Below are 18326 nucleotides of genomic sequence, written 5' to 3'. Positions count from 1 at the left end.
TATAGTTAACATAATTACATACAAGTAATCATTAAAATTGTTTAAAAAAAAAAAAAAAAAAAGTAATCATTAAAATTAAAAGGAATTAAAATTGCTCAAAACTTTACTTTTTGTATGCACCCTCGAACGTAAATTACTTTTAAGCCCTTCAAAAGAGCAATATCAAATGGATAAAACGGTGCGTTTATATCAACAATTCTTTTCTTGCAGAAGAATTTCTCAAAACTCCCACTATCTGGCAGCATATAACTAGCTCCAACCTTCTTGTTCTTCAGTACCCATTTCCAATTGCAGTTTTAGGAGAGAGAAAATTGAAAAAAATGGCATGTGTTCATGATCATAGCTGCGAAGATCACGATTGTTCAACTGATTGGTCTCTTTACAAGCATATCGACCTCCCTAAGGTATAAATCATCTTTATTTTTCCAATTATTCTCTTTTTTTCTGCTTTTGATTTCGTGCTCAATTTACCCAGAATTTTTGTTATTAATTTTTAGTTAGTTTAATGTAATTTATGAAATACCCAGATTGATTTTATGGGTTTTTAGTTTACTTGAATTTTAATGCACCCCATTGGTTTGAAATTGCTGGAAATTGTGGTCATAATTCTGACACTTTCACTTGATACCCAGATTGATTGATTGATTATTGATAATACCATGAATTTTGTGAATTTGATGATGAATATAAGTTAGAACTTTAAATTGTGTCCTGGGTTTTTGATGTTTGCCGGGTACAATCTATAGGTTTAGCTAGTTGATTTCATGAGGTGCTGTTATGGTGTGTAGCTCTGAAGAATTTAACGGTGTCAATTTGGTATGAACTCTGAAAAGAGCTGATCGTCGATGGAATGGCCCGGAAACAGAAGGCAATGTATGATGGTGTGCAGTGTGCTGGTTGGGTAATGACCTTACTCACCGGCTTCACTGAACCTATAATTCATGTTAAAGTTGTCTGAGCATACATTTGATCAGCTCCTGATAATAAAATTTCTATAATTTGTATATAGCTAGGATGGATATAGTTCGAGCAAAAATCATAGTTGAATTGTTATCCATGTTAAGGGTTATGACTTTATTTACAATGTGATTCGTGGAAAACCTACTATAGCTTTAGTGACGAATTCATTCCTAGGTGCCTAAGACCTTGAAAACTAAGTTAGCTAATTACCTCTTGCCTTGGCTTTTCTGCTTCCCGTTAATTACTTTTCGCAGTGTGTGTCAAAGACAGTGATTTGAAATTCATATTTATATGTTTTGACGTTATGCGTTAAGTTAGTGATACAGAAAGAATATTATGATGTTTAGATATTTGAATAGCTTTGTTATGGTATATTATCAATTTATTATTTAAAGCAGCTTTATAATTATCATATCACAAAGCAGATTACGAGCTAAGCCACTGGTGCTAGGGTGTACCAGAAATTATCAAACCACTTGTTTAGAAGCATTGTAGCCTTTCCTGAAGATTTTTGGAAACCTTTATCTAAAAAAAGGAACTGGCAGATTACTAGTGGGGATAATGTAGGTCTTTAATTTTTTTTTTTTGTGTTTTTTCATACAAAGAGTCTATGGGCTTGAATATTCCTTTTCTGTCTGATTACATGCCAAGAAAACCCTCTTTTAATGGACAAGAGTAGGAAATCGCAAAGTTTAAGAGTATAATGTTGATGGCAAAGGCCATCTTAATTGATTGCAGCTGTTAGTCATACGTAAATATTCTTTTTAAACTAATTTTAGTGCCAAAAACAAACAGGGAATTTTATATTTGCTTGCGAGTGATCATGTTGTTGGCAAGTATACTCCCTTTTAGTAGATGCAAGGAGAAACTTTCTGATATGTAGTGTATAATGCACATGTCAAACGATTATAGCTTTTGGAGTTGTAAATTTTCATGCTATGTTAATTTTCATCTTCTCAAAGTGCTAATATAAAAAATGTTTGCTATTTTCTTGTGAGTGAACATGTGGTTGGCAGTGTGGCAGGGCCTTGAAGCCCAAGATTCATGAAAGATTTGTATTGATTGCTTTTTTTTCTAGACTTAGAATAATTCCTGAACGTCAGGTGATTGCTACACTGGTCATTTGTTCTTAAAAGTAAGCTTCATAACTGTAAATTTGTGCAGGTCTCTGCTCTGAATGAGGCGATTCCAGGAAGGGCACAAAAAGTTTTCAGATCATGGGAGGAGCGTCTAAACTCTGCAGGGGTAACTACATCATAAAATATTGTTTGTGAATCTTGATATTAAGAAGCTATCACTCTATCAGAGAATGAGTGCGTATTGACTGGTGATTTGCATTGTATTCAATATATAATAGACAGAAAAAACGAGCATAAGTTTGTCATTTGGGGTTGATGCTGAAATTTTTCCGTTGGGAACCTGGGGATGACTTCAAGAATAAAAGTGGCAAGGACATCATAGAGTTAGGTTTTATGATGTGACAGCCAGCTAATATGTATAAATATAGATCAATTTCTTTGTTGATATTGTCCTTGCATTTAGGGAGGGGGTGTTGGACTGCTTTCCCTCTCTCTCTTTTTCCCACATAATTGATTCACTCTATCCTTCTGATCATGGCACTTCTCCTATTGCTGGGTTTTAGTTGTTACATATCTGGCTATCTTTATTGTACTAGATGTTGTAGCAAGCATGCAGTTTAATACAAGTCTTCTGTCTTCTTATTTGCAACAGGCATTCTTGGAAAGCAATGACGGTGATCCTGAGTTGATTGTTTTCATCCCGTGAGTAACATAGGGTTTTGTTTTGGGGCATGTGTTAGATTGTTTATGCTAACTTGTGGAAACTTATTGTCAGATTTACTTCTGATGTCAAGATCAAGGGCATATCAATTGTTGGTGGTGCTGATGGAACAAGTCCTTCCAAGATGAGAGCGTAAGATTATTTTTATACTCTCCGATGTCGTGGATTGTCTTGGTAGTCTTGTAGTTTGTGAGTGCGGACTGGCGGTATGATTTGTGTTTTTGTTGTACAAAGGTTTTCAGATCATATAGTGATGAGCTGATATGTCTTTCCTCTATAGCATTCATAAGTAACTTCAATCAAAAGAAAAATTATCACTCAGTGCCATCTTTCCACAGTAAACTGACAACCTCCTCTATATGTACTTGCAATTATTATATGCAACTGTTTCATTGTGCTCTATGAATTTGAAGTAAACATACTGTATTTTGGGGATTTCTAAAGCAAAAACTGCTCTAGTGCACTAGTTTACCCTATTACTTACATCACTTCAAATACTGGGCTTAGGCTCCCCTCATGTTGGGTTAAGGGCTTAGGTGAACCCAATTTTTTCACTTGTAGTAAGTTAATTTTGAATTCTTTTTAGTTGACTATCCACTCACTGTAGATGATGACACAGATGTTTAAGATATTAACAGCATGCCTAGGATTTGTACTTAATGTTACACCTAGAAAGCTAAAGCATTTTGGGCTCACAATTGGATATTTGAATGTCTGAAGGTTTTCAGAATTTACTTTTTAAAACTTTGGTGAACCTACATAACATCTAAGGGGTTTTTCATAGAGGAAGTTGAGGGATCCTTTTCTTTTTTTCTGTTGATGCTGCTGCTTCTGTTGTGTGTCTTAAAAAGCTCAAAGCGTTATTATTCTTCATCTGTCTTTTCATTGATCTCTTTACAACTATAGCTATTCTTACAATCCTGTTAATTCCCTTAGGTTCATCAATCGAGAGGGCATTGATTTCTCTGATGCTCAAAGTATGCAAGCTGTTCAGGTATTTACTTGTTAAGGCAAGATGTATGTTATATATCCTAGGCTCTTTCTTCTTTTCTAATGCACCTTGTCTTGTCTCAAGGAATGGGACTTGGTTGAGAACCTGCAAGGAGTATTGGAATATCAAACTAGGTGAGAATCTTGCTGTTTTCGTTAGTCCAGGTATATGATGGTTGGAACTAGCAAGATGCAATCTGTCCTCTCATTCTTGTTGCCTTTTGCTACTAAAGTGGCTTGATTTTGGTTATTCTCTTTACTATTGTGACCCCTTTTTTCTCATGAATGAATGAGCTTGTACAAGGAAATGCGACTTCTTGTTTCCTGTATCATTTAGCTGATTGATATGGATTTTGATAGTGCATCAGTGATATTGCTTCAATTTTGTCGTTAATACTTCAACTGATTTTTTCTTCCATCGTATCTGAAATGATTTGTGCATAGTTTTGAAACTGTTGACAGTCTTTTATTGGCTGCGCTTTTCAAATTCTGCTTCCATCTCATGACATATGTAAAAAATCTGATGTTCTGCTGTAAAGTCTTCTCTAGCTGTCTTTGTAACTTCTTGCTTTAATGTATTTTGTCCCATTGTCTAAATGGGGTCTTTTCCATACCCTAAGGTCCAAGCGTTAGCAAGCTGTCCATTCTGAATGGTTTAAGTCAAAACTTCTGTACAGGGCTAGAGATGTGTTGCTTACTCCCAAGTGACTTAACAGTGTACTGAATTTGAATGAAAAAGAAAAAAAAAAAAAAAATCATTCCTGCATCATCAAAACAGTGGGTTCTTACTTTAAGGAAATGGTGTTCTGTTAAGTATTGGTAGTTGGTACAACTGATTTCTATGTCCATGACTGCTATCTGTAGATACACTGTCTTCATCATCTTCCATACTTGCTTTGTAATTACAAGTTCTAACAATCTAACATTGCATGAGGCTGGCTATGTGGACAGGTATTCTAAATTTCAGAGTGTGGGCAATTTGACTTTGCACTTTCCTGACAACTTTGGAGCGGACACAAGTCAGATACACTACATTGGCTTGAAGGGTGAAGCAACTCAGGTAATTTTGCTGCCAAATATACATAGCATTCATCAATTGCCTATTTCTAGATGTAATTGTCTTCTTGCTACTTGACTAACACTTATCTTGTCACAATTGATTTCAGCTGAAGAGAGATGTCGCTGTAAATATCGTTTATGAAATTATGCCAAACCCATCTGAGCACAAGTAAGCCTTCTTTTCCTTTTGTCCGACTATTAGCCTGCTGTTCTATTACAGAACAATTCAGTAACATGGACATAGATAATTTCTTCCCAGGAATGCTGACAGATGATCTCCTCTGTCACCATAATGTGAAAACTGTATTCCAATCTATGTTACTTTAAAATTGGAACCCTTAATGATCCTGGACTTATGTGCATTCAAGTTACAAAAGTTATGCAAGTAAATTAAAGTGGGATGATAATGTAATTATAGATTTCAAATGAGTTTTCTGTGGTTTGGATAGAAACAAGATGCAGTAAAACTACAAGTGTTTTCTAGACATTTGAGTTGCCTTCTAAATCCATCACATTTGTGCAGGACACGTGCTGAGACAGGAGGTGGTGTTTCGGAAGTGTAATGAAGCTTCGGATACGTTTGGATTCTCTACTGCAACATCTTAGCACAGCAGCCTGAAACTGAGTGATGGTCGTAATTTTTTTACTATTGCAGATCATCAATGGACTTGCATAAATATTGTACATTCATGGTGTCTTCGGAGGATTCTGGATAATTTTGATGTGGGTTAATGCCTCCCAAAATATCTTAATGGTCTTATGAGTATCCTAAACTAACTATACCTGTTATCTTACAGCACTCTCCCATAGGAGGGAAAAAGAGTAAAAGAAGTGCTTATGGGAGTTATGTTTTCTTTGACAGTTCTGATCTATTCTCCTAAGCTTCTGAATGCATATATTTGATTCGATACTTAATTGTGTCGTATGTAGCAGAAATTCTTGACCAAGAACCTTTACATGACAAATTTATATGTTAAAGATCTGCGTTTTTCTCACAGAAGTCATCTGTTTTCGGGCTCTGCAAATTTTATATGAATAGGATGGTTGTAATTGCAAAGGTGGTTGCGTCTTCCTTGATTAGGGAATAATGCTTTGCTTGTATATGCAGCTACTTTAATCCTATGTTTTGCAAAAGCTATAAGAATATTAAGATACTGTGGGGATGTAAACTCTACCTGAGTTGCATGGTTCCTCACGGTCGTGTTTAGGGATGTCAATGGACCTTGCGTGTGTCTAGCCTTGGTATCTTGCCTTAAATGGAATGGGAATTGACTAATAATACAATTAAAAGACTAATTTCAAAGGAACGGGTAATTATTGATGGAATTGAGAATGATAATGTTAAAGGAGGCCCATGAGCCACATGATCGACAAATTTTGGATTATGCCTTGAGTTGTGTCATGACATCCCTAGTTTTAGACACTAGCACACAACCCATGACTCGTAATTTGTGTTGGTTGGATTTGATGTCTTCGTGATTTTTAAAATGGTTGAAATCTTGCATATGTTTAAAGAACTGGGTGGATTTGATTTGATATCATCCGGATTTTTTAAATCGTTGTATCTTTGCATATATTTATAGAAATAATCAACTTTTTGCGATGATTGTATAGTGAGAGAAGACGGATTTAGTTAAATGAATATAAGATACCAGAGTAAGCTTGATAGTTTGGTCATTGATAGACCATTCTCTTGGTAGGATTTGAATCCCATATCTCTAAGGTGAAAAAACCTTCTAAATGAGCTAGCATTTTGTTCGTATATCAACTCTACAATTATTGTTGCCAAGAATGAACCAAAAAAAAAACCAACAATTTTATTTTTCTTTTATTTGTTTGGAAAATGCAAGAAAAGTAAAGATAAAATAGTCCTCACCAAGGAAATTTCTAACGTAAGACGGTTATGCCACTACACGTAATTAAACCCGTGACTAATAACCAATTTAGATGAGTCATTTTATTTAGGAAGAACAAGTTAAAATGAGAGTAAGATATATCTTAAGTGGTTAAAATTTCCCTTCCGTTTTGAGGAGATTTTGAGATCAATTTTCACCACTCGCCTTTATAGTTCTTTAAACAAAAATTAAAAGAAATAAAAATTTGAAATACATGAATAAGACTCGTTAAAGTAAAAATAATTTCAATTACATCCGAGTCTTATTAAAAAACTGTCGCATATTAGAATTAGCCGTTCGAACACACAAGTAAAAAAAATATTCGGAATCAAACCATAACCGGCGCGCAAAGCCCCACGACGTTAGGGTTTTGAGCTTTTGACACTTTGACTCCCCTTAATATTACTTCAAACCACTCTACTCTCTCTGCCATTTTTTCTCCTGTTTCATTTCACTTACTCAAAATCTCCCTTTCTTTTCACTTTCCAAACAATCAAACATGCAAGCTTATTCAGGAGCAGCAACTCCAACAATGGTGGGTTCAATCCACCGCACCAAAATCTCTCCTTTTCCCTCTAATTTTCCTCAAAAAGGGTTTAATAATAATCTTACTCTTACTGATAATTCTATCCAATTTTCAAAACCCCTTTCTCGATTTTCTTTTGTTTCTAATAGTTTGGTTACTGGTAGACCACCCTCTTCTGTCTCTGTTCCTGCTCCTAATATTGAAGGTTTGCTCTCTTTTTACCTTTTTGTCTTCTATTTTGATGGATTAATGATTTTTACTGTTGGGTTTTCTTTTATTTTTGTAACGGGAAGGACCCTATTGAACTGGAACCTCTCACGTGTCAACCCCGCTTATTTACGTTTGGGGCTAGAGGGGTGTTTAAAAATTTATTTTTGATTCCTTTATATGGTAAGGAGAATGACCCTATTGGACCGGAACCCATCTTGGCTTAGCTAAGGGAAATTATTTTCTTATTGTTAATATTGGATTGAATTGGATTGTTGGTTGATGTTCATTTTTTGAGAAATACATGCAATTTTGTATCTGGTTTTGATTTTTTGTTTGATAAAAAATTAGTAAGGCTTTAGTTCTTGTGCCAAGATATAAACCTGTACATGTATAATGAGTTGGAGTGTCATTTTGAATTTATGTATTTCCGCAAAATTATCGAGTTAATTCAATTTTTGTACTGTGTATGAAGTTATCAGAATTTTTTATGGCTGTAATTATTAATTGCTAAAAACAAGATATATCAAGCTTGAATTCATTATGTTGCTTTTGTTTCTGATGAGTCTATGTGAACTGCTGAAGAATTATGTTATGATGTTACTGAAGACGAGAGCAATCTAATGGTTCATTAATATATTTATTAGCAAAGGCTATTGATGGTTGGCAACATGAAAATATGATCATTATGAGTTAGTATAGAAACATTAAAGGCGTTTGGTTATTGGAGGCGGAATGGAATGGAAGCAAAGAGGTGGGAAATGAATTATTAAAACTTACCTTTCATTTGTTTGGTGTAATCACGGACACTTAAACTTAATCCCCTTCCTTTTTGTATGAGGGCAAGGGTAGCTGTTACCTTAGGTTATAGAGAGGTAACAAATAGGTGGAAACCATCACCTAGAGGTAATGGTAATGTTACCCAAATCTTCTAACCAAACAATTAGTAAGCACAAGTGGGAGCCGGGGAAGGCCTTCATGCCACTAGGGAATGGCTTTCTTGGTAATAGTTTTTTACACTTATTAAACATGCTCTAAACATGACTTACGGTTGATATGCAAGGTTGTAGGAGTGTTCCTGTTTGCATTGGTGAATTTTGACCCAATATTTATGCAATTGATATCATAGAGTTCTCATCTTAGTGATTGTCAAGACTTAAAAATATGAGCATGTGATAGTGTGATACTACAGTCTACACCCCTTCTACCAATCTACCATTGCACGTGGTTTTTGTATTATTCCAAATTAGTGGAAATAGTTTACTTAGTATATTTTCAGCTTTGGCTACTTTTTTTTTTCAATAGTCCATCTTGTACTAGTGTCTCTGCATGCTTCAAAATTTTTGAATCAATATTATGTGAAATAGCTGTGTAAGATGTCCTTGATATAATGGACAGATTGTGCTAAAGCATAGTATTTTCTGGTGTATTTCAGATGATCTAACCAGCTTCAAAGATAGTGAGCTGAGCGATGCTGATCCAGAAGTGCACAGCATCATTGGAAAGGAAAAGGAAAGGCAGTTTAAAAGCCTGGAACTTATTGCCTCAGAAAACTTTACATCAAGAGCCGTCATGGAGGCTGTTGGTTCTTGTCTCACTAACAAATATTCTGAAGGATTACCGGGTAAAAGGTAAGGCTTTTTGCGTGTCTCTCTTTTGATTTTTTATCTTATGTTTTGGCCCTATGGGACTTTACACTTAAAAACTTGTTCTGCCCTAGGTATTATGGTGGCAATGAACATATTGATGAGCTCGAAACCCTCTGCCAGCAGAGAGCTTTGGAGGCATTTCACCTGGACGGGCAAAAGTGGGGTGTAAATGTTCAACCGCTGTCTGGTTCTCCTGCTAATTTTGAGGTTTATACTGCACTTTTGAATCCACATGATCGTATCATGGTAAGTTATTCTCCCATGTCTGGGATTACAAGTGATATTAAATTTTCTGTCCTTTGGTTCATTGATCTTATATCAATGCATTTTTACCAAACCAGGGTCTAGATTTACCTCATGGAGGGCACTTGTCTCATGGTTTCATGACTCCTAAAAGACGAGTTTCAGGCACATCAATTTATTTTGAATCCATGCCTTATCGGCTTGATGAATCTACAGGTATTTTATTTTAAATTTTTTGATGGATATTTGTATTTGCTTTTGTGAGTTTGGTCTCTAACCATTTTTTATCCGAAGAGAAGGTCTGATTGATTACGACATGCTTGAGAAAACTGCTACTCTATTTCGACCAAAACTCATAATAGCTGGTGCCAGTGCATATCCTCGAGATTTTGATTACCCTCGTATGAGGAAGGTATGTGTTTTAATATGGCTGCTGAACACCTCCCTTCTCCTCGGGCACACTTTATTTGCCTATAATTGATTGAAATGTTCTCTTTCAAATGCAGATTGCAGATGCTGTTGGTGCTTTTCTTATGATGGACATGGCACATATAAGTGGGCTTGTTGCTGCCTCTGTGGTTGGTAACCCATTTGAGTATTGTGATGTGGTCACAACTACAACTCACAAGGTTTGTCTGGACATGACTTAATCATTCAGAATATTATTGGCAAACAAATATAGATTTAACCTCTAAATTTGATTTTCTATCTAAATTTATAATGAACTGGAATGTTATGTCTATAGATATTCTAGAAAGTTATGGCCAATGTTTGGTTGATTAGTTAAGGACCATGGTTTGCTTTTTAGGTTTACTTGCTTTGACACAGGATTGGTTTATTTTTCTCAAAACCCTTTTTACAAAATCATAGTATCTTTCATTGATGGAGTTTACGTTTTGCAAGTCAGTCTTAAGTGAAGAGGAAGAGATAGCTCCTAATAGATATAAGTCGTTTAATTCTTGTGTCTAGTATCTAAAGTTGTGAAAAGACTTATATAGATTCTGTCTTTTGGCAAGGGAAAGGAAGCGTCATAAGTTCAGCTTACAGCTTAAACTTCTTTATATTGTGAAGATGTGTTTTTAAACGATAATGCAAGGAGGGGACAATTGACTTTATATCTTAAGTACCAAAAGTTATACTGTGTTTAAAGACTCCCCCCCCCCCCCCCCCCCCCCTCTCTCCCCCTTCCCTCGCATGAGGAAGTACGTACAACTTTTGGTTTTGGCTAGAGAAGCACCGCGATGTTGTTATCCAATTGGCTATAAAAAATCTCTCTCAAATCATTTTGATATAGTACGATGTTTCTTACTGAGTGTAATGCTTTTCAGTCTCTACGGGGTCCTAGAGGTGGAATGATCTTCTACAAGAAGGATACCATTTTTGGAGTTGATTTAGAATCTGCCATTAATAATGCTGTCTTTCCTGGCTTACAGGTGAGGAAATGCTGGTCCTTGAATTCACCTTTCATTTTTTTTGGCCCCATTGTATAGCTCCATCTTGTATATCATTGTCCTTATTTGATTTGTTTTAACGATTTGGGTGTCATGATTATTTTTTGCAGGGTGGCCCACATAATCACACCATAGGAGGACTAGCTGTTTGCCTGAAGCATGCTCAGTCTGCAGAGTTTAAGGCGTACCAAAACAATGTAAACTCCTTGTTCTTTGATCATACAACTCATAATGTTAAAATATGCCTTGATTTGTATTTAGATTTTTTCATCTATGAACAACCTAGTACAGTGTATGTTCTTTTCTTTGTACTGATATTTGAGGGCCTAATGACTTGCAGGTGGTCTCTAACTGTAGAGCTCTTGCAAGCCGATTGGTTGAATTGGGATACAAACTAGTCTCTGGTGGGAGCGACAACCATCTTGTTCTAGTGGACTTAAGGCCATTGGTAAGTTTGCCAAGTTCTTAAACCCCATTGCTAAGAGTTGTAAATCAATTCCTTGTGGTTTCTGTTTTTATTTTTAACAGTTTTACATCACTTGTATCGTCTTTGCTTAGACTTTTTGTTTTAAAAAAAAAAAAAAAGTCTTCGATGGCTCCATTTTGTTTGACTGAAGTTGTACTTTCTCTTTAGGGAACTGATGGTGCCCGAGTTGAAAAGATCCTGGACTTGGCTTCTATCACACTTAATAAGAACTCTGTTCCTGGTGAGTTTTCAATTTTTTTTAAAAAAAATTATGTTCTCTCTTTCTTGTGCTTCAAACATTTGTGCTAAAATCTTTGGTGTTTGTAAATAGGTGATAAAAGTGCTCTAGTGCCTGGTGGTATACGTATTGGGGCACCTGCCATGACAACCAGAGGGTTCAAAGAGAGTGAGTTTGTTGCTACAGCTGACTTTATTCATGAGGGCATCCAGTTAACTCTTGAAGCAAGCAAGTTAATTCCGAAAACAAAGCTCCAAGAATTCTTGAAGTTTGTGGCATCTCCTGACTTTCCCTTGAGAGATCGTTTATCAGACCTTCAGAAGAGAGTCGAAGTTCTAACCACCCAGTTCCCATTGCCTGGATTGTGAAGGTTTTGATGCAACTTCTTTAAGGATAGTATCTTATACCTAGATGAAATGATCCACAGTTAGAGAGAAGCATTGATGCTTGTGGTTGTATCCTATCTGGTGCTGAATAACATGAAACTCTGACAAGTATTTGTATGCGACTGTATACATATCAGCGCAGGCCACAGGGTTTATTTGTTGTATCCCTTATATCAAGAAGGGCAATTCGATAAGTTTTGCCCGTATGTGAACTTCTGTGGTGATATCTATGAACCTTAGAGCTGTAATGTGGTTACTTGAATTGGTCTTATGTAAGTGATGGTTTCACCTTGCTCATTTTGGGTTCCAAAGTCAGTAAGTATAATGGTCGTAACAACAGGTGGTACGAGAATCTGGGACTTGCTAAGCTGCTGTACCCAATTTGCAGTTTTAATCACTAGTTCATGTCTTTTTCACAAAATGATGATGATTATGGACTATAATTACTTTTTTTTTATCTTTTGTAGACTGAGATGTGAAACATCTGAAATCCTCAAATATGCACCCTAAGTCCATAAATCTACAATGACCGAGCTGATTTAGGAATGGAGGGAGATATTATACAAGCATGTTGATACATTATTGCCTACATAAGACCATAAGCATGTAATTATACTGGGGTGCTAAGAAGATTGTCTCTTCAAAAAAGTATGACACGATTATGTTTGGATTAAATGTAATAAACGTATGTAGTACAATTTAAATGCATAACAAAAACAACAAAAACTAATTTCAAATAAACTTTGTATTCATCATGTATTCGGTCACTCTGTAGCACCATAAATGTAATTTACATTGAACCTAAACTATTTTTAATTAACGAAAGGACATCCTAGACAATTAGACAAGGAAGTACTTTACCCCACAGACTTGACCCGAAAAAAATTAAATTCATATTTTGATTTGTTTGGACACAATAATTTAGCATGTCTTAAATTTAAATATAGACTCGATCTGATCAGCTTACGACTCGGCTTCATCAAACCCGACCCAAATACCCGAATTAACACCTCTAGTACACCTATCCTATCTTCCTATGTGGACAATGTGGCAATATATTGGTCTAAGATTTGTTTGAAGGTTATTTTGACATTTGACCAACTACAACTAACAAATTAGTGTAACAAGATTATCAAAAATAAATAAATAAATAAATAAATTAGTGTAACAAAGAAAAAATACGGAACTTGTTCAAAAGTGGTGTAACAGAACCTCATCCACAAATCTCCATTTTACTTCACTTCACACGTAACAGAACTGCACTACTGTGAGCTTTCTCTTCTCTCTCTCCTCTTGATTACTGGATTTCTGCTTGAATTTGTCTTCAATCTTTGATTAATTTATTGCTTATTACATATGAACTTGAATATCTCAATTAAATCGAAAAAAAAAACATATGTAACTGTTAATTCTAGTATAGAACCTAAATATTGATACCTGTGCTGAATTTGTTTGAATTTAATCGATTTACCAAATCAAATTCCAAGATTTTAGTTGATTTTCGGTTAAGAAAGTCAATTATGATATTCCATAATTTACTTGATTGAATGTTTGATGAAGTATAAATGTATAATTTGGTTCTTAGGGTTTTAAAATATAATTTGGTAATTGGAATGCAAATAATGCGATTTTAAGTTATCATGTATTTTAACATATAATGGAGAAAGCCAATTAAATTTGGGTAGATTAGAAGAATATGGAATGATTATTAGTTGTTCGTTTGTTGAACAAAGAACAGAGAGGTGTCACGGAGTCTATGAGGAGGTATTATGTTAGTTGATTGATCATGCATTTGGGTAGTTAAAATGATTAGTGAAATTTTGTTGGATTAAGTGTGTGAATTATGATATTTGGAACTTAAACTGTTATATATGTAGGATAGGCAGTAAGAAATGGGGATAGAAAGTTCCAAGGAGTGCAGAATTTAGGTTTTGGTAGTGTTTGCTCTCGAATTTTAAGAAATTGGCTACTCTCTAAGTTTTCATCGTAGTAACGATTGCAATAGTTTTTCTTAATATCAAACCATGCTCTTAAAATCCCATATCAACCTAAGCTTATTGGAAGATAGTAGTTCTATGGTTTAGTAATGTTCCACCGTAGTTAGTGTTGCCAAGTGAAATGGTTAGATTCTAGGTATTGCTCATCTATTAAATTTGACACTGATTTATTCTTTACCAGTCCTCGTAGGAGGCCCTGCTGCCACAGATGGCTGCTCGTGTTTCTCCGAATTTGGTCAGTGGTCAGAGATTCTCTCCTATTGGTAATTTCAAACACTCTTCTCAGATTCTCTACAAATCCCCTAGGCCATTTCTACTCAGATCGCGAAGACTGCCATCGATTGCATGCCAAGCCGACCCTACTCCCTCAGATTCTTCTCCTGTAACGGTAGGTATGTCTGAATGCTATCTGTGTCGTTCAGCATTTATTAAGGTTGAACATTTGGGAATTTTCTTGGCATCAACAAACAAATATTGCAGACATGTTAGAATTAATATTAGGTATAGTTTCTATTATCTCATAGATACTGATAATGCCAAATGGATTACTGCCATAAGCTGAGGTGGTTTGTAATGCTAGCAAATATAATGTTGCTGAATGATGTTTGGTATTTTTTGGCACTGTATAACTTAATTCTTCAAGTCCTGAAACCATCTAGTGCTAGTCATAAGTTCTATTTTGGTGAATTTTTATAGAACCTTGTCCAATTTCATAATCTTACTCTTTGAGTGTTTCTTAGTGGCTATCCAAGGTTCACTATCGATTCTTACTCATTTCACATTTACCCTTCTAATTCATTAGCCAACTGCATCTGCATGAACGATGTTCTGGTTAAGCAATGTTTTAAACCTACAGTGGAAAGTCTGAAATATTGAAGTCTTGATCAGCCAGAAAATCAAGCACTTTCTGAGTTTCTGGCTCTTGTTCTAGTTGTGATGGAAAAATTTACAAGCTTTTTCACATTTGACTCTGTGGCCACTGCTAGCTTATATCTAATTGTACTATTCTTGTGTATTAAAACTTTTTCCAGGAGAAGCCACCTGCTGAAACTAATTCAGTCAATGAGGAATCAAGCCAAGTTGTGACTTCTTCCACTGATGCTAGCCTTCCTGAACTTCCAACCAAAGAAGTGAACAAGAGAATAGCTGTGTTATCCACTGCTGCAGCATTAGGGCTTTTCTTATCAGCACGTTTAGATTTTGGCGTTTCATTAAGAGACCTCACTGCCATGGCACTACCTTATGAAGAGGTTTGTCTTTTCTGTTGTGTTACTTCCTTTAGTTGTCTCTAAATTTAATAACACTTTTGTGCACTATATGTGCCGAAGTAATGGTAAATACTTCCTCCGTTTTTAAATACTTGCTCCACTTTCCTTTTTTGGCCGTTTTTAAATACTTGCTCCATTTCCTTATTTGGAAAGTATTTACAATATTTAAGTAATTTCTCTCACCAAGTGGACCCAACAATATTAATTCCATATTCTCTCTCCTTCAATTCTCTCCACTACTTTTGGTTTTTTTACAATTTTTTATTCTTCCACCAACCCCACTACCTCCATATTTTATTACTTTCTCCAATTTCTCCTAAAACTCCGCACCAGAAATGGAGCAAGTATTTTTAAACGGAGCGAGTAGATGTAAAAGCTATGTCTTGGACCTTACTAGTCATTAGAAATGTTTTTGAATATGTCTGACAACATAAACCTGTGAAAACTCTGAAGCTTTGTTTCAACTCAAGTATCTGTGCCAAATGCTTGAGTTGGCAGGATAAATGAGTGATAGACCCTTCTGGCCAAAGATAGAAATTGAATACTTGTCCCTCTTAAAACCTCGAGTTTAAACACTCACAACCATGTCTCCATATCCTCTTTAAGCTCAGTGTTTGTCTGGTTGTCATGAAAAAAATTGGAAGTGGAGGAATGTGGAGTTATTTGGTTGGGAAGAACATAGCAAGTTGCTTCCTAGGAACTTTCACTTCCCACAAAATAGAAGAAGCTGCTTGCCTAGGTCCCAAGTGGAAGTTTAGATGGGAAACATACCTTCCCATGATTAGCCAAATAGCACCTTAGACCTAGGAATGTAACTGCATGGGACAAGCTTCCTAGGAAATATTACTTTTTATGTTCACCACCACTTAGAAGCTTTCACTTCAAGGTTTAAGCTCACTTTTTGAGGCATTGTGCAGCTGAAGCAAGTATTAGATTCTGAATTATACTGGTCATTCCTTAATTTTTCTGCAGAATTTTATATGGATGATTCTAAAGAGAAAATGATGATTTTGACTAATGAAGCTTATGAACTAGAAACTTTAGCAGAAATTAATAAGAAGAAGAAGAAGATGATGATGAAATTGACATAAAAATCTAAAAATATAAGAAAGCGAGTACAAGCTTTCGAGAGGCTTGTTCTCTCCCTAACCAACATTCAAGAGGTTGGAGATATTCACCATAACCCCTATCCCTAATCTTCTCTTATTTATAAAGCAAGCTCGCTGCTAGCTTCCTCTCCAAGCCAGTCCTAACGAAATTATTATGCCGTTACCTATGTCCCTCCCCTGAAGTCAATTCATAAGTTCATTACGAGTTTTTTGTTCTTTGCCTTTTTTACATGGGCGACCGCGTGTCTTTTAAATATACTTGCTACTTGTATACTTAAAAGGAAAACAGAAAAAATAAAATCATTTTCAGTCCTAAGACTAACCCTCGTATCCAAGTCCATACATCATGGACAAAGTTTTTGCAGAATTAAACTTGGAGTGGTTGTAAAAAGTTACTACTGCCATCTCAAAATACTGGGCCACAATTGTAGTTTAAATTGTCCCTTTAATTGGCCAAATTTTAAATTTAGTTTATTCCTTTATTGAATTTTCCTTTTGTACTATACCCTCAATGATACCTTAACACACGTATTTCAAAGATATACTACTTCAACATGGTGAAGTGGTGTAAATTCTAATAATGAAGAATAGTTATATTAGTTTTTAACTCAATTCCTTAAGAAAGACCCCCAATCAAGGGGCATTGAGGCCATTGACAGCCTCTGAAGACCTAGGTCCTCTTGAAGGACTCTCAATAAATTAGAGGGTAGGGGGGACACTAAGCATTTAGCAAAACTATGCCATTACTGAACTTAAACTTGATGCTTTTGAATGCAAGTTCACGAAACAAAACTAGAAAGAGGCATGAATATCTAATACCTTCACTTAATCTTAGAGTCGAGTGCATGAACACTTTTTTCAATAAATTTTTGTGAATGAACTACCTCATAGCTTAAAGTCTGATGGTGAAAAAAATTGATGTTTGGCGTGTTTCACAATGTTCAATTTGGCTTTCAGTGGCTTATTATCCATTTTTGCACATGGACATTTTTGTTGTACAGGCTTTATCAAATGGAAAACCAACAGTTGTGGAGTTCTATGCGGACTGGTGTGAAGTATGTAGGGAACTAGCACCAGAGGTATACAAAGTTGAGCAACAGTACAGGTGAAATTTTTTCTTTGTTACTATTTTTCCTGAATCACCTTGATTGTTGCTCTGGTTTGTGAGTCGCTTTACTATATTTTAATGACCTTACTTTCGTAATGAATTCTCTCAGGGATCGTGTTAACTTTGTGATGCTGAATGTTGACAACACCAAGTGGGAGCAGGAGATTGATGAATTTGGTGTTGAGGGCATCCCACATTTTGCATTCTTGGACAAGGATGGCAATGAGGAGGGGAATGTGGTCGGAAGGCTTCCTGGCCAATACTTGGTGGAAAATGTGGACGCTCTAGCACGTGGTAGAGAATCTATTCCTCATGCTCGTGTTGTTGGGCAGTATTCAAATGCAGAGGCTAGAAGGGTTCACCAAGTTGCTGATCCTAGAAGTCACGGATAAATTTTGCCATTATGAATATTATTGATATTGTACTATATCATTGTACATCCATGAGGTACTATTATACAAATATTGTAGATTATACATCCCGCTAGTTCCATTAAATGTTTATATGGGATCTGTAAAAATTTGCATTTGCAAGATAGTTGTATTTTATTAACACTTCCTCTCTACAGAAGTAAACTTGGTTAAAAATGGTTGTATTAGTCTCCTCTTTCACATTCAAGGGCCCTTGGTTGTGAATGGCATCCTGTCATGCTCATGTTGCTTGAATTATTTGCAAAAGTTGAATGTATTCCAATTTCCAAATAACCATAGTTTCTTGCTGTTTATCGAGGCTCATACACAGCACAGTTATTCATATTCGCGAATGCCATTGGATGCTGCTGTAACTCATGAGCAACCCTATGTTTTGTAGTTGATTTATTAGAGAGTAATTGTTTACTTTCTTGTGGTGATCAGCCATAAATTGTTCATCTTCTGGAGTAATGAACTGCTATCTGATTCGAGCTAAGGTGCAACATTCTTATAGCAGAGCATCCTGTTGCAAGTTTTTAAGAAAGCTGAAGTGTGAGTTGTCAC

At 35.7% G+C, this 18326-nt stretch overlaps 3 protein-coding genes across 3 annotated transcripts; all 3 read left to right on the top strand.

Annotated features, from left to right (window-relative positions):
- The first annotated feature begins 243 nt into the window (after window positions 1–243).
- Window positions 244–5663, top strand: LOC145556366 (uncharacterized). Its single transcript, XM_081618016.1, has 9 exons — window positions 244–404; window positions 2125–2205; window positions 2692–2741; window positions 2815–2892; window positions 3697–3754; window positions 3836–3885; window positions 4702–4810; window positions 4917–4978; window positions 5333–5663. The coding sequence occupies exons 1-9, from the start codon at window positions 321–323 to the stop codon at window positions 5370–5372; spliced, it is 612 nt and encodes a 203-aa protein (XP_081474142.1). The 5' UTR covers window positions 244–320; the 3' UTR covers window positions 5373–5663.
- Window positions 5664–7157: 1494 nt separating this feature from the next.
- On the top strand, window positions 7158–12162 carry LOC145556365 (serine hydroxymethyltransferase 3, chloroplastic-like). The gene is made up of 11 exons (XM_081618015.1): window positions 7158–7435; window positions 8873–9068; window positions 9158–9332; window positions 9428–9545; window positions 9629–9741; window positions 9836–9958; window positions 10658–10762; window positions 10891–10977; window positions 11121–11228; window positions 11415–11487; window positions 11578–12162. Exons 1-11 carry the CDS (start codon window positions 7204–7206, stop codon window positions 11850–11852), a joined length of 1605 nt encoding a protein of 534 aa, XP_081474141.1. The 5' UTR covers window positions 7158–7203; the 3' UTR covers window positions 11853–12162.
- Window positions 12163–13004: 842 nt separating this feature from the next.
- Window positions 13005–17950, top strand: LOC145642078 (thioredoxin-like protein HCF164, chloroplastic). Its single transcript, XM_081693164.1, has 5 exons — window positions 13005–13137; window positions 14049–14255; window positions 14899–15117; window positions 17246–17349; window positions 17462–17950. The coding sequence occupies exons 2-5, from the start codon at window positions 14076–14078 to the stop codon at window positions 17742–17744; spliced, it is 786 nt and encodes a 261-aa protein (XP_081549290.1). The 5' UTR covers window positions 13005–13137; window positions 14049–14075; the 3' UTR covers window positions 17745–17950.
- The last annotated feature ends 376 nt before the right edge of the window (window positions 17951–18326 follow it).

Source organism: Chenopodium album, chromosome 8 (genome assembly GCF_948465745.1).
Source record: "Chenopodium album chromosome 8, dcCheAlbu1.1, whole genome shotgun sequence".
NCBI lineage: Eukaryota > Viridiplantae > Streptophyta > Magnoliopsida > Caryophyllales > Amaranthaceae > Chenopodium > Chenopodium album.
This window is presented reverse-complemented; position numbering and strand designations above follow the sequence as displayed.